A 15,853-nucleotide genomic window follows, 5' to 3' on the forward strand; every position below is an offset into this window, starting at 1 on the left:
TCTGTCTTGACCCATCAAGCTGAGTTTGGCTTTGCTCCAAACCCTTCCTGGCAATAAGCACAGACGAAGTTTGGGGGGATGTTTCTGGAGCACCAGATAATGCTTTATCCTATTAATTACCAATTTAATGTTGGTGAGCTGTCTTTTCTCTCCTTGAATTAATACCCCATTTTGTGCCTTTGTCTTATGTTTCTGTTTTAGTAATCCAGAGCCTTCACCACACAGCAGTCACATTTCCCAACCAATACCTTTCCTGTGTTAATATCTGCCAGTTTGCTGGAAAATGCTCACAGCTCTGTAGTTACACAGCATTTGAGGGAGACAGGTCTAGACTGATTCATGGAAGCAAATTACCCTCTTTAGAGGAATGGCAGCAGTGATGATAGTCACCAACAAAATAACACTTCCTAATCCAATATGCACATCAAAAAAAACACCAACTACAGGGCTAAAAAAGTAATATATCAAGGTGCAGTATATTACATGTATATGTTATATATATATATATATATATATAAATGTGTGTGTGTGTATATATACATACATACATGTACACATACATATATATATATAAGGTATATCAGTTCTACCATAATGGATTTTGCTTACTAGATCAGCATCAGCTTGTGACCCATTGATCCATGTGTTCTTCTTGATACATCACTTGGAATCTGCTTCCTACTTGGAATTCAACTAACACCTGATTTCAGTTAAAGAAGTACTACTGAAGTACTGCTTTGCTAGTATGATAAAAGCACTAAGAAATAAACTCTGCAGGTATAAAAGTCATCTGATGCCACTTACACAGCATTGAGACTCTTAGAAATGGGTGATGGAGATGGTGTATATTAGTCCTGGGAATGTGTGCCCGTTGTGAGACAGGCCTTTTCTGGGCTCTTAGAGCCCTAGCAAAAGAGCACATGAAAAGCCACATTCATGGGATTTTTTTAATGCATCTTTGGAAACTTTTTTCAATACATCTGAAGCAGTTTTATTAATAAGTTAGCTTTACTTTTGGGCATGTTGCATATGACCATGTTAACACATATTTAACACATCCATAACACGTGATTTATTCACTACTGTTCAATCTAGGATGTCAAATTGGAAATTGATAAATTGTGGCAGTATCTAGAACTAAATAGAGAAGCAGCTGAGACATAAACAGTAGGAGAACAGTGTTAGATGTATTTAAGATTTTGCTTTCAGTGGACTTTCACAAGATAAACTCTAGAGCATACCTAATTCCAGACATAATCTAGGTCAAATAATCTGGCTACATGAAAAGATATGGTAACAATGACATTTCCACAGTTCTTGAGAAGCCAGCTTCAGAGGTGTGCTTTCCTGTCATTTCAGCATATGCATTCTGCAAAATAATAATTCATCTTTTTAGGACACACCTATCAGGCTTCAGGATACAACTTCAATGCCTATGAATGGAGGAGTCCCAAGCAGGGCAGTTTGTCCCCTCCAGGCAAGCCACGGAACCACCCGTTCCATGATCCAGGGCTGAGTGACGACGAATGGGATCGACCTGCAGCAAGCACGTAAGTTCCCAGAAGAGTGTCTGTTCTCTGGTCTGCAGCTGCAGCAGTGCCTCAAAAATGAACACTAGCTGTCTTGAATGAAATTATGTTTTTCTAATGAAGTTATAGCAGCTCTTCCATTAAATATGGGACACTTATATTTAATGAAGCTTGCTGGGGTGGATTAGTGGTCTTTATGGAGGATTATGATGCCAACACCTGTGGCATTAACATTCTGTGAACATGATTCCTTCGCCCAGGGCTTTTCTCCTGGGAAAGGCAGCAAGAGGCCTCAGAGAAAAGAAAAACAATTCTTATATCATTTGCTTCTCCTGTGTTATGCTCATGTGGAATGTATTTGGAGATTGTTTACCCAAGGTGATTGCTTGATTGGACTCCGGTGTGAGTTGTTTTGACTCATTGGCCAATTGGGGCCAAGCTGTGTCGGGACTCTGGAAAGAGTCACGAGTTTTCATTATTATTTTTTAGCATTCAGTAAGTATCTTTTCTGTATTCTTTAGTATAGTATAGTATTGTTTAATATAATATAGTATAATAAAGTAATAAATTAGCCTTCTGACAACATGGCGTCAGATGCATCATTCTTCCCTGCCACGGGGCTCGCTGTGCATTTACAATAAACACCAAGACCTATATTTATTTCAAGTTACTTCAGCCTATAAAACACAGCATTTATCCCTTAAGAATAAACAAACAAAAAAATTAGGGCATTTCCCTGGGCAAGTTTCAGAAAAGATCTTATCTGTTTTCCACTCCACGAAAGTAAACCTACAGATAATGTGGCTGAAGACAACTGGTGTGTTAATCTTTTGTCTCCTATGAAAATTCATTTTGGTTTGGGCAAAGAAGCACAAATTACAGTCTCCTTCCATAAATGCTTGAGACATTCACATTCAGTAGGAGTAAAAAGGGATCCAGGTACAAATGTCTTCTCCAAACTATTGGTATTTTGCCATACATTTGTTTCTCCTTTCCTGAGAAGTAAATCTCATTTTCAGTTAATTTCTCTGCAGACAAAAGCACTTCCTGAGAAAAAAAAAATTTGCTTCACATTTCCTGGAGATAGTGAAAGACCCAAAAATCTGTCTTCTGTTCTAAGTTTTCTTTTCTTTTGGATTTGTTAGTAGATCCACTGCAGAGACTTGGGTAATTTTGCCAATGAACACTTCTTCCTCAGACGTGGGAAGACAGGCATCACAGTAAAAGAGATTTCAGTGCTCTTTGCAGCCACCCTCAGGACCTGCAGACATGCATGTCCTTCATGAGAAATACACTTTCTTACTGTGCCAGCACAGTGAGCCTGAAATCCCAGTCTGCAAAAAATTCAAGTCTACTATTAAAAAAAACCTTCCTGGTGCCTGTATAAACATACTGGGTAAGGAAATCCATGGGGTCCAGTCTATAAGCTTTGAAATACAAATCAAGGCAAAGATTAGATGCTGCTTTCAGATTTTGAATGACAAACCCTCTGATACAGCCCATGGCTTTGTGGCATTTTGTCTGGAGACAAGCCTGGTGAGATGACAGCTAAGATATGAGCAAGTGTGAATTCTCAGTCCACATCCAGCTCCTTTGGTCCCTACTGCAGAAGCATGCTGGCAGTTTTCATAGGCTAGTAGTGGACAGTGTTTAATAAAGGAAATTAGATAGCTTTCTTCATACTTGGTAGCCCATTCTTGGTAGCCTAGTATTTTTAGTTTAATAGGGTCTTTATCCACAGTTGTAGCCCGTATTTTGTTTCTCAAATGAGATGCAGCCGTGGATTCCAGAACACCTACTGTTTTGCAGCTATGTAAGTAATGGGCTGAAAAAGTTGATGAGCAGTGAATCAGGGAGTTGGATTGTAAAATACAGAATCTTCTAAATGAAAAGCATGTGTTCTATTACCATTTTAATGCACTGTTCAGCAGAAAGTATGCACATTAAAGAGTCTTGTTCTGCTTGTCAATGTGACTTACACCTGAGAGATACAGTACAAATTAAAATAATGATTACTTTAATGCTGTATCTGTAAAATAGATGATGCCACATCTGATGGTGTTGCTATCCCAAGTGCTGGAGTGTTTGAGAAGGCTATGTCTGTCCTTCAAGCCTGTTACAGGAATCCTGAGAAAAGCACCACTTTTCTTGTAGTTCTAGCTAAACAACTTCTCTTCCTCTCTAGCTGTAGAAAGTAATTTTTTCTTGCCTTTTTTTTTGTGTAGCACAGCTTCCAAGAATATGTGGCAACAGAAGGAGACTGAGACATTGGGAGAGAATCAAGAAAACCATTTAAAGCAAACATCTGTGGAAAGATCAGCTGGAGAGAGCATCAGGAGCATGAAGAAAGAGGGAAAGATGTGGAAAGGTGCCTCTGGAGGGCAAAGGAAAGGTGGGGGACAGCTGGAAGAGTGGAATACTTCCAGGTAGGAAACCAAAAAGTGCACAAAAGTGAGATCCAGTTGGGCTGAGGCAGAGGTGGGGGGCAGGGAGTGTGAGAAGACAAGGGAAGAAAGGCAAATCAGTTGAAATGAGAAAAACAGGGTAAAAGCAGAAAACACCACAGTAACTTGCTGTTGATTGACAGAGACATTTCAGTGGGCAAGCAAATGAAACCAGAGAACTTAAACCACTCTCTAGCCTGGTGTCTACCTATCACTGGCAGGTAGAACAAGTCTGTTATAGTTCCTGCTCCAGAGAAAATGTTTAACATATTAAAACATCAATGCTTACAGGAATGAGTCTGCCAGATCCAAGAACCTCCTGATTAAAAAAACTAAAAAACACAAAGATTTTGTGTCTCATATGGGAGTAAGAATCAAATCATAGATACCCATATCTTCATTATCTGTCCTACTGCCTTTCCTTCAGACTTTTTAAGCATCAGAAAACCAAATATGTTCATTATGGATCAAACAATTTTTCATATGAATTAAAATCAATCCCTCAGGTTTTAGATAAAAAAGACATCTAGATAAATTATTTTGGTATCTCTTCTGGTTTTCTGGTGTAGTAGCTGAGCTAAAAATTACTCATGTGGCTATAATGAACATGCAAAAGTTGAGATTTCACAGACCAGGAGACAAGACTCAGAGAAAGAGCAAAAGAGGAGAGGAGAGCTGAAAAAGAAATTGCTTCCACTAAGAAGTCCAGACATAGAGGATCATGGTTTTCTATTTCACAGAAGTCAGAGAAGAAATGGACCTCCAGTTCTAGGAAATCCAGGTTTTTCTGCCACAGACAATTGCCTCAAATTATCCTGTTCATTAGCTTAAGTTCCATTTGATATCATTAATGTGCAGTATAACAAGAGATATTGTAATGGATAAATTAGTCTGTATTCAAAATTGGCTATTGAAAGAACTACATAGAATTATTGAAAAAGCTCATTTCAGAAGTCAAGGATCTTTCTAAAATCATGTTTTAAATACTTTCTTGTCTTGCCTGGGAGGAATTGCATCCGTGATCTGAGTAGGTATTCTTGCCATTGCTGTATCTATTGCAATATCTTAGAAGAGACACTGATGCTAGGTGGAGAATCATTGCAATAAGAGATTGAAATGGCTGACCATTGTCTGCTTGACTGATTGTAGCTGTAAGAAAGCATCTCTGAGGCAGAGTATCATGTGTGTGAAGCATTCAAGCTGTCCTCCCTTGTGCTGGGCAATTCTCGTATTTAAAAGCTATTCTGTAAACAGAATTACATTCACGCTATTCTCAGTAATACATTGTTTGTCAAGCAAGGCCTCAGATGCTTCCATAATAGTGTTTGCTCTGTTTATGTGCTGTTAAGCACCACTAGCTGCAGTCCATGGGCAGCTGCTCCAAAGTAACAGCTTGCTGCCACCAAAAGGGCAAATTGTCACTTTCCTTCCTCATCCTTCTTCCCCTGTGCCTTTCACATAATCAGCCCTCTCCCATGCAGCAGCTCTGATGCTTGTGTGAACCTTTACTGAGCTGCTTCCCCTTGCTAGGGTAGAAGACCCTCCTGCTTCCCTCCCTGTATACACACATACACTGTGAAGGTGTTGCTTTGGGCTGTGTCGCACAGCCCAGAGTTGTGGTTTTTATCAGACCTCACTTGCTGAGCAACTACCTAAGCATCACTGTTACCAACATCTGCTCAAGGGTGCTTTTAATAAGGTTTTGGGTGCATTTATGAAACACCAGAGACCTAAGTTTCCGTGCAAGACAGTGGCATTCCTGAAAGTTTCTCTGTGTTTATGTTTGAAATGATTGGAGCAGTTTATATTATGGCGATCAGGTGGGCTTAAATTGATAAATGCATCTTAGGTTGAAGGAATCAAGTAAAAAGCACCACCAAGCCTCTTTTGCAAAATGTTGTTTGCAAAAAAAAAAAAAAAGACGACTCTTTCTATATTGCCTGGGAGAAGTCTGTGAGGTTGAAAGGTTTTATTGCAAATATTTGTTGCACGGAGCAGCTCCACACACAGCTACTGGTTGATTCATTAATTTTCAAAGGGAAGTCCTGGTTTCAATCCAGCAAAAATGTGTATTGAATTGTTCTTGGAATCCATTTATCTCCTTACTGAACAACTCGCTGCTCAGGTCCTGCCAGCTGCTAGTGACTGCCAGGTTATGAGAAGGCTTGTCTGTCATGTGCTCTGCATGTCCATCCAGCCTCTCCTGGTCAGCGACTCTTCCCCACTCTCCTGCATAACGTTCTGTCATTCAAGTTGCAGTCTGTGGCAAGGCACGTGTGTAATATATATTTTTAGAGGGGGGGGGAAAGTCCACATTTTTTTAACTTCTCATTGTAAATCTAGCTTCACAGGTACCCATGATAACACCGAGGCTGACCAGGAGGAAAATTTCTGGTCTCAGGCTCTGGAGGATTTAGAGACCTGTGGCCAGTCAGGAATTCTGAGGGAACTAGAGGTAGAACAATCTTAACCTTTCTTTCCAATTATAGAGAAATATAATGGTTTTGGTTTGGTTTACATTCATTTTATTTTCTCCTTTTTTCTTTTACATTGCACTAATCACACCAATTCATTTAAAAGCTTTAACCCCTCTCTACAGGACAAGGCTGACAGGCGTCTGTGTTTGAGAAACATGACTCTCTTGGTACCTACCCTTTACCTTTATATTTTTGCTTGTGCAGCTGCCTCCCCTGCCCCTAACCAGAGCTGTTTTCTTTTGTGCAATGCAACCAAAATTCTATAAACATGTTCACCCCAGTGCTTTTGACTTGCAGCTTCTGCTGTGCATAACCATCGATGCTGTCTGTACAGGCAGCAAATGGCACAGAACTTCTAAGTGGGCATAACCTTCCTGCAGCAATACATTCCACTCGCTGACAGACGCTTCATGCAGCTTTTCTTAGCATGTTGTAGGTTGTCTTTTAAATTGAAACTTAATTTGATTAAGATGAACATAAAAGAAAATCAGCTTCTCAAAATGTTTACCTATAATCACATCACTCTGAAAGAAAAAGAAGCTGCCAGTATGAGAAATGTTCATTACGCAGCAATTTCTTCACTGTGTAACAAATCTTCATATTTCATCCTTAAGTTTATTACAAATCTGGCCGTGCTTTGTGTTAGATTGTGCTGAGGACATTGGGGGAAGAAAACAGAGACAGAGTAACTTGGGAGTCTTTAATTGTCTAATCACCTTTTCTCTAAGTTATCTAATCAGAACAATTACCATTATACCATTATACTGCCAATTACAGAATGAAAGGTCCTAAAATATTTTCTTTTATGTTCTTTTAAATTCCTGGAGCTGCAAAACTGGCAGAATCTCATTTTCATTTTTGTGTTATATAAAGTCCTTTAGCAGCCAGGAGGAATGTGAATGGCATAACTGGGTGAAAGTTTTTCAGTTCAGATTAATTTACTTCCTCAGATTTATGGCTTTTGTATTGCATGTTTGGGTAGCAAAATGTGATTCTCGTATGTTTGTTATTGAAAACCAGAGAAATGTAGGAGAAAATGTTATATTAGTTTAATTCCATAGTTAGATATGGTTTAGTACTGCAGGCTTCTCTTGCAGTTTCCAGTATTCAGAGCATAATAAAAGGATATGGAAATAGATAATTCCAAAAGAGAAATAGGTCATCTATGCTGACCAGAATTCAGTTACTTCAACACACTGAATTTTCCTCAGCCTTTCACAAAAGTGAAATTCAGAACCGTAGACGTCCCATTTATAGCATTGCCTCGTTGCACAACCCCCAGCTCTGAAAAGAAAGCCAGACTCATTCAGTGTGACAGGATGCTGAGAGTGGCCATGTCTCTACTTTATGAAGTGCCATGGCATAGTCAAGGACTCCTTATCATTTTTCATTTCAAGGTCTTCAACCAAAGAGCAAAGAAGGCTGATGTTTGCCAAGTCCTCTGGCTGCTTTAGCTCCATCAGGCAGTAATATCAGTCATTACTGAGCACAAAAGAGTGTTATGGCTACAATCCATTATCTTATAGTGAAAGTAGTGCTGCAGCTGTGAGAAGGAAGGGTGACAGACATGCTCACCAGAGTTATAGGCAAACATTTATTTGTTTTGCCCTTATTTTTTACATCTCCCATTCAAGCAGATCGTCTGCATCCAGTCCCAGTCAGAGTTCAGGTTATGGTCTTTAAATTTCCCTTTCCAGCTGTCCATCAGAAAAGATAATAAATAGGAAATTCAGCACACCCTGTTCCCACAGTGGCTGTGCCAAAGTGCATATGCCTCCCATTCCCCAGAGCAGAAAATCTTTCCCAAGGTTGAAGGCTCCTTGTTGAGCATGGATTCTTTTCAAGTTCAGTCTGTTCCACTCAGTGGGCGAGGTGACTCCATCATATTTCATGATTTCGTGTATTCTTGCACCTAAAACAAAAGGCTTTTCCTGAGATTAAAACCAGCAGTGAGACCAGGGCCAGTATTAGTGCTGAGCTAAGGCAGCCACTCTTGCAGTGTGCATGTCATGCAAGGTTTCTTTCCAGGCAGTGAGCTCACCTGCACTGAGTTTTCCCTGAGCTTGGGGTAGTAGCCAGGCACTCTGCCCATGCTGGCTCTAGAGCTACCTACATATTCTGCTGGCTCACACATTTTTACCTTGCACACACAGTCTGAATTGTAAATGCTTTCCTGTAGTTCCAATTCCAACAAATGCAATTATGCCACAACTTAGATGTTGTTTTATTTATGTGTAAAATATTTTTTAAATAAGTTATTACGCTACGTACTCTTCAGTCTGCCAGGGGACTGGCTTACAAGCATAGCAGTTCTGGTGCTCAGTATTTTAGTTTGAAATGCCATCTGAAAACTTTTGCCCATAGGGTTCATATATTGTTATTGTGTTTTGTTGTGGTCCTTTATTTTATAGTGACTTGCAAGCAGATTGAACATCTATCCTCTTGCCTTTTGCTGTGCCCTGAGTGATTGTGTTCTAACAAAGAATAGAGGTGTTTTTCCTACTGCTATGAATTAACCACAAACTTAACCCGCATTCTCTGTTGCAAATTAACCTGTTCATTAATGCTCTAGGCCACAATCATGTCAGGAAGTACAATGAGTTTGAATCATGAGAACCCACAACCTCGTAACCAGCTGGGAAGACAAGCCAGCTTCCAGGAAAGAAGTTCTGTAAGGCCACATTACAGTCAAGCTACTCGTAGCAACACATTGCCATCAGATGTGGGGAGAAAGTCCATGGTTCTGAGAAAATTTAAGCAAGAGATGAAAGAAATCATGTCACCAACTCCTGTGGAGTTACACAAGGTCTGTAATTTTTCTTCTGACAGCTTTGAAATAATATATTCAGCACAGGAACTCTAATTATATGGCAACACAGTAAGCATTTTTTATAATGACTCCACAGATGTAATTTGGGGGCCATGCATATTAGTTCTTACAAACACATTAATGATAGATCCTTGTGGGGGAAAACAAATGAATAAGATGCATCCTTGTCTACTATTTCATTTTACAATAAATCCTCAAAAGGCACTACTCTTTTGAAAGGAGCATCCACTGGTAATTTGAATTGACAGCACCAATAACTCTTCTCTGCAAAATGTGTTCATTAAGAAAGCAAAGTTTAATTTCTAGAAAATACATTTCTTCAGGAAATTACTCAGGAGGGTTTGGGGCTCCCATAGGTCCTTTTTTAAATTAACACTCATTTTGAATCAAATACAAGAGATTCAATATACATAATATAGAATGTTATTTCAAATTAGGTATTGCTTCTTTTCTCTTTATAATTCCTTTGCTCTAAAAAGGATAAATAATCTTCAGACTATACAGATTTTCACGGCTCAAGATGGTTGAAATCACTCAGTGATATGGAGGTGCACTGCACTCCTAGCAAGTACTGGATAAATTATGTTTGGATATGCACAGCAAGCACCTGACCACTTTAGGTCTAAAGTCCAGTGAGGCCGTAAGAGCAACCAGTTTCCAAAACTTTGAGGGACATTATAATGCTGTTCTTCCTGATGGAAATGAGCATCTCATTTCCTGCACCCACCTTCCTCTTAAAGGTCTGAGATCTTTCTGGAGAGGAGGCAGAACACAGGGAAATTTCATTAATATGTCACCTGGTCATTCTCATCCTGTGGATTTGTCTGAGTTTAGTCTGTAGTTCAGTTGACTTCACCAAGGTAAGGACTTGCTGAGTGTGGGCTAAATAAATGTTTACAGAAGGTAGTAAAGAATTGATCTCATATATGGCAAATTAAATCATTGCCAGTGTATATGACCAATAAGGATGTGTTGTGATAGTTTTAAGCTATTCCTATTTCCAGCTTGAAGTGATCAGTGGAGTTAGGTACTGTGCTCATTTTTTCTGAGTGGTGAATAAATGTGAAATATAAAACCAAAGTATGCCAGTAGGCATTTCACAGTGTGCTCACATTCAACAAAGGCACAGTTCTGGATTACAAAGCCAGCCTTCCATGTTAAAATTAATCGTTCCCTGGAAAGGAGTCCTGAGATTTCTGTTAATGAGTCAGTGGCATCCTGTGATAGTAACTAGCTGTTAGAGCCTGGGCAGTACAAATAACCTGTCAATGAGCTTTCTCTTGCTTCAGCTGCCTATTTTTAAGATTGCTTTGACCTTCCCTTGGAGTAATTTCCAGATTTTGTTCAGACAATATACCCAGTTTTCCCCTGTCTGCTGAAGTGATGCTGAGTTTGCTTTTACTGTCTGTTCTGTCACCCAGAGAAGAGTCATTTCCTCTCTAAAAAATCTAAACATTGAACCTGTACCAAGGATTTTCCAAATCCTTACAGTCATTCAAGAAAAATAGAAACTAGTGACTGGCTCTTATGCTCTGATTCCCCAAAGTGAGGTTATACCCCTGTGACACATGCAGGTTAGCCCAGGCAGCATGGACTGCTTTTTATCTGAACAAGTTCTTACTTGTTAGTTTTCCTCCTGGTTCTTGTGTAGCAGTGTGCCTGCTACTTTCTCTCATGTATTCATGTTTATTTTTGTATTGGACCTCTAGTTTAACACTAATAACCTCTTCCTTTGGACAGCTTGTTCAATCAGAATTTTCCAAAAGAGCTGCAATGCCACAGGAATGACTTCACCGTCAGGGAAATGCCTTGAAGTGTTTTTTATGTATCCTCTTGCTGGCAATGTGTTCTGCCCTCTGCAGGCAAATGTCTTACTTAGCTGGGCCACTGAAAAATAGGAAGACTTGAGAAATATGTGATGGTATGGGCAGTTTTGGGATACAAGCTGAGGCCCAGCTTGTCGAGACCTCCCTCGGCAGGTTCTCAAGCACGTACTCGGCTCTGTGCTGCGGAGCTTTGCCAGGCTCACGGGCAGGGCAGGGCAGGTGCCTTTGTCCTGTGTCACTGTGGTGGGTCTGCATCCCTGCTGGGACAGGGCCTGTGTGCCCACAGGCCAGAGTTCACTGTGCAGCAAAGTAACCTGAATTCTTCACTGCTCCTTCTTTCTGCATTGCGTTCACCAGTTGGGCTCTTGAACTGTCTGCGTCCTGAGGAAACTAGGATTGAGATAAGTGTCCTACAGATCTCTTCAAACATTTGTTCTAGATGGTTTAATAACTTTTAATTTAGCTGGATGGTGTATTGCTATATCAGTACCCAAATTTAATGAATGTCTTTAATGATTTTATCTACTTAGGTAATAGTATAGATTAATATTTTTCTAAAAATCATAGAAGACCATTTTTTAGAAGTTTCATAGAGCACACTTTCCTCTGAGAGCAAAAATATGCACTAAGACCAGATAATTTTTCAATATTATTATTGCAAGTAGTCATTAATCTAAAATTACAGTCAGTTAAAATATCTCAATAGCTGATCTGTGCAAGATGTATGAATTTAAATTAAGCATTTTCCCATAGACTTGAGAGGGAGAAGAGGCATAGGCACAGACTAAAAATATATAAGCTTGTGTTTAAAATTTGTAGCTATTTAATTGCTTATGAAATATGAATTAAATTTCCAAATCCACTTTCTTTTTCCCTTAGGCTCCTGATGTAAATTTAAGAGTCTAACAAATCACCCAAATGGAGATTTTGCTATTGAGATCAGACCTTCCAACGAGTTGTGATCAGCAGTACAGATAAACCAGCATGATTTAGGTGTTGTGTGAATTGCCTGCAGTTTCATTCCTTTCAGAGAGGGTTGCTGCAAGTCAAGATGAGGAACCTGTGGTAGGGCTTTGTCCATACCTATTATTGAGTAGAAATTGAGTATTTCAGATAGCAAGGCTTTTATCAGAGATTCTCTTTGAAGAATATATGTTACCCTGGGAAGAATTAACCCGAAAATTATAACCTCTAATACAAAAGAAAGTTGTCTGCAGATGACTTCCATCTGAAAAATGTGTCAAACATGCAACAAAGTTAAATTGCTACCTCATCCCTGAAGCAAGCACCAGTTTCTTTAAGTTCCAAGCTCCTGTTAAGCACAGCAAAAGTCAAGAGAAGATAGCCATAAGGGAAGCAGTTTATAAAAATCTAGGATCTGTAGATCTGAAGAACCACAAACTTTAGAACATATTTTGAAATGTGTAAGTTGTGATTGATAAAAGACTTAGGATGATCATTCCCAATGCCCCTCCTTGTCCCCTGCCTTGCTACTCCATTGCAGTAACTTCCCACTGACCCTCTACAGCAAAACCCCTCTTTCATGCCCTTTGTAATTTTGAAATGCTCCATTTTTTGTCTGACAAGGTGGGCATGAAGTAGCACGTGCATTATTACAGAAAAGACCCAGGTTAAGGTGCATTAATGTGTAATGGCTCCTCCTGTGCGTGTCTAGAGTCAAACTTGTGTGTGTGCTGTTTGCTGATAGATTGCTCACTGAAAACAGGGAAAAAAGCAGCACTGTCATGGAACATATGAATGGGACCACCATCCCTGGTGAGCTGTTCTCCACTCCAGTTTGGCTTTGAGAAGGTCTTGACTGTAATAGTGTCCAGTTTGGGATCTGAAACTTAAAGAAAGATGTTGACCATATGGACAGGGTCCAGAGAAAAACAAGCCTTATTTCACATCACTGCAGAGAAAGAGAGAATAAAGTGATCTTGTTCTCTGTGGATAGCAACAGGCTTAAGCCTCAGCAAGGGTGATTTAGTTTAGACCCAAGGGAAACATCTGAAGGACTAGAAGGGATTACTTTCATAGACTGTGGAATCTTGATCACTGGAGATTTGAAAATGTGGGGCAGATAAAATGTATCTCTGAAAGGGTTTAGGTGCAGTTGATCCTGTCTTAGACAAGAATACAGTCTGGATGGCTTCAGGGAGTCCCCTGTTCAATCTGCTTTTGTAGTTCATCTGGGGCTGGATCCAGCTCCATTTGACTCCAGTGCCTGAAGAACGGCAAAAGAAAAGGAGTAAGTGGAAAAGGGAAGTTCCTTTTAAAAATGTGCCACCTGTGCTGGAACGGGACAGAGTACTTCAAGTCTTCTTCTCTTAGGCATTGTATCCCATTTTCACGTGAACTTTTCAAGGCTTCTTTAAGAAGCAGTTAACTTGAAGAACTGTCCTTTGTGATGATGAGGAAAAAAAAGTTATTTTGCTAGAAGAGAATTTGGGTCTTGGTCCAGAGCTATTTATTTTTAATTTCTGCTAGGAAGTGCACACAAATCTGTCAGTGAAATATACCTCCTTGCATTTTTTTTTTTGAGGCCTTCAGAATGGTGGTCTTACAGCACCTCTGTAGCAGCTTCAAACACACTCTTCATTAAAGCCATGTTAAACATGCTGTGATAACACAAACAAAAGCCTCTGTTCATAGCAAATTATAGAATTTCCCTAGAGTCCTGCTGATAATAGCATCTGTTGATACAAATTAAAATCATTCTATGATTAATTATTGTGAGTTTGCAGATAGGTTTTTCAGTAGCTGAAATGCCCAGTGACTCCTAAAATTCATGAAGGGATGGAGGACATATGGCGGGTTCAGGTAGAAGTTATCTTGGAGGAGGATGGAGGAAAAGAAGGCAAAAAACTTAAACACCACAGTCCCTGAGAAGTATGAAATGACAGCTCATACCCAAAAAAGTCACTGGCAGGAAGAAAACCTTTAGCTTAAGGGGACTTTAGGTGTAGCTTTGCAGTGCTGTTCAGGGGGAGAAAAACAAGGGAAGAGGATGAGCTGGGGTAAAGTAAGGGACGAACACCACGTGGGGGTGTTTGTGCTCCCCACGGCACAAGACTCTGATGTTTTCACAGCAGCTCCACAATGCACCATCCACACCTACAGAGAAAATGGTGCTACTGCTGCAGCCACTGCCCTTGTATCCAGCTTCTCTCAGCTGCTGCCCAGGACAGCTACCAAACTTACTAGGGAGTGTGATTTCATTCTAGCCAAAGCAGGGCTGATGCACCCCTAAACCCAAGTCAAAAAAAGAAAAATGCAGAGAGCAGGAAAGAAACCCAAATTCCAAATCCTTTACTCTCGTTTTGAGACAGCCTGGTCTGTTCTGGCATCCCTTTTCACACTGGCAATTTAAACAGGAGCTCAGCAGCTTTCTGAAGGCAGCACCAACCAGTGCTGTGCCCCAGCACTGCTGTGCCTTGGCATCCTTCTGCAAAATACTGACCAAGTCCTCAGCCTGCTTTGAGCAGGACACTGGACTAGAGACTTTCCAGAGCCCCCTTCAATTCAAATGATTCTGCAATTCAGGAACATCAGGAAGGAATTCAGTGGCTGGTGCACACACAAAGATGCAACACATGGAGCATTATTTGTACCAAGCCATTATAAAATTTTGGAACCGTTAATGTCATTTTTATCAGCCACGGTGTGATAAAACCAGTGCATTTTGAAGCCAAGGTGATACATGCTACAGTGCTAAAAACACAGGTTTGACTGTGCAATTGTATCTGTGCACCGTGGCACACCACTCACACAATTTGCTTATGTGGGTCAGCACCCCTGATGTGAGGGAGGACCAAGAAAAAATAAAAACCTAAGCATGCCACTTGCCTACAAAGAAGTCTTTATCTGTCAAATAGCTGAATTCACAAAACTATCTGTGAGGATTTATCTTCTGAATACCTGAAAAACCTTCTCCTAACTCTATTTCCTGCTTTTTAATGACCACCTCATGGTTATGTAACTGTAAGAACACTGCCTGCAAGCTCTTCCAGAAGGAGCCTTATTTGTACTTCCTTAAAAGATTGCATTATAACTCTTATACTGAGCACTTCTGAGGTTAGGCTTTACAGGGTGGACCACTGCCTGGCCAAAACCAAGCAGTCTAGAGCTTAAACTGACAATAGTCTTTATTCCCTTGATTGCAAGACACAACACCAATTGTTTGACTGAGGGCAGGTCTTCATACTGAAGCAAAACTAAGCCATATCTTGTACTCAGATCCTGGCAGCTAGAGTATAGAGAGACAAAATACTAAGAATCAAAAAGTGACACCCGAAATTTGTGGTATTTTGTAAATACCACAAATTTCCAGCTGGCAAGCAGAAGTGAAAAGGGCTGTTTATTTACAGAAGAATAAGGTGGCTTCTGAGAATATTAACATAATGTCAAAATGGAGACAACTTTAATACTGTAAGTACCAAATAGCAGGTAAGTGATCTCTCTAATGTGAAAAAAAAATACCAAAACCATCCTAGGAAGAAAACCTGCCTCATGCTTGTGGAAATGGGGACAAAGGTTTTTTCTTTCTCATCACATCACCTCTCCTCCACAGGTAACTTTGTACAAGGACTCTGATGGAGAAGACTTTGGGTTCAGTGTCTCAGATGGTTTATTGGAAAAAGGAGTGTATGTTAAAAACATTCGACCAGCTGGCCCTGGTGATCTGGGAGGTTTAAAACCATATGACAGACTGTTACAGGTAATGTTCCTGGCACTGTGCAGGTTT

The 15,853-nt window shown here is 40.1% G+C and overlaps 1 protein-coding gene across 1 annotated transcript in view; it reads left to right on the forward strand.

Moving 5' to 3' along the window:
• The window catches only part of GRIP1 (glutamate receptor interacting protein 1), a 209,007-nt gene that overhangs the window by 190,311 nt on the left and 2,843 nt on the right, over window positions 1–15,853 (forward strand). Inside the window, exons 19-23 of the mRNA XM_041411206.1 lie at window positions 1,397–1,550; window positions 3,755–3,955; window positions 6,317–6,428; window positions 9,023–9,256; window positions 15,680–15,826. Coding sequence (XP_041267140.1) covers window positions 1,397–1,550; window positions 3,755–3,955; window positions 6,317–6,428; window positions 9,023–9,256; window positions 15,680–15,826 — 848 coding nt within the window. The remainder of the gene's footprint in view (window positions 1–1,396; window positions 1,551–3,754; window positions 3,956–6,316; window positions 6,429–9,022; window positions 9,257–15,679; window positions 15,827–15,853) is intronic.

Source organism: Onychostruthus taczanowskii, unplaced genomic scaffold (assembly GCF_017590055.1).
Source record: "Onychostruthus taczanowskii isolate IOZ18803 unplaced genomic scaffold, ASM1759005v1 scaffold35, whole genome shotgun sequence".
Taxonomy (NCBI): domain Eukaryota; kingdom Metazoa; phylum Chordata; class Aves; order Passeriformes; family Passeridae; genus Onychostruthus; species Onychostruthus taczanowskii.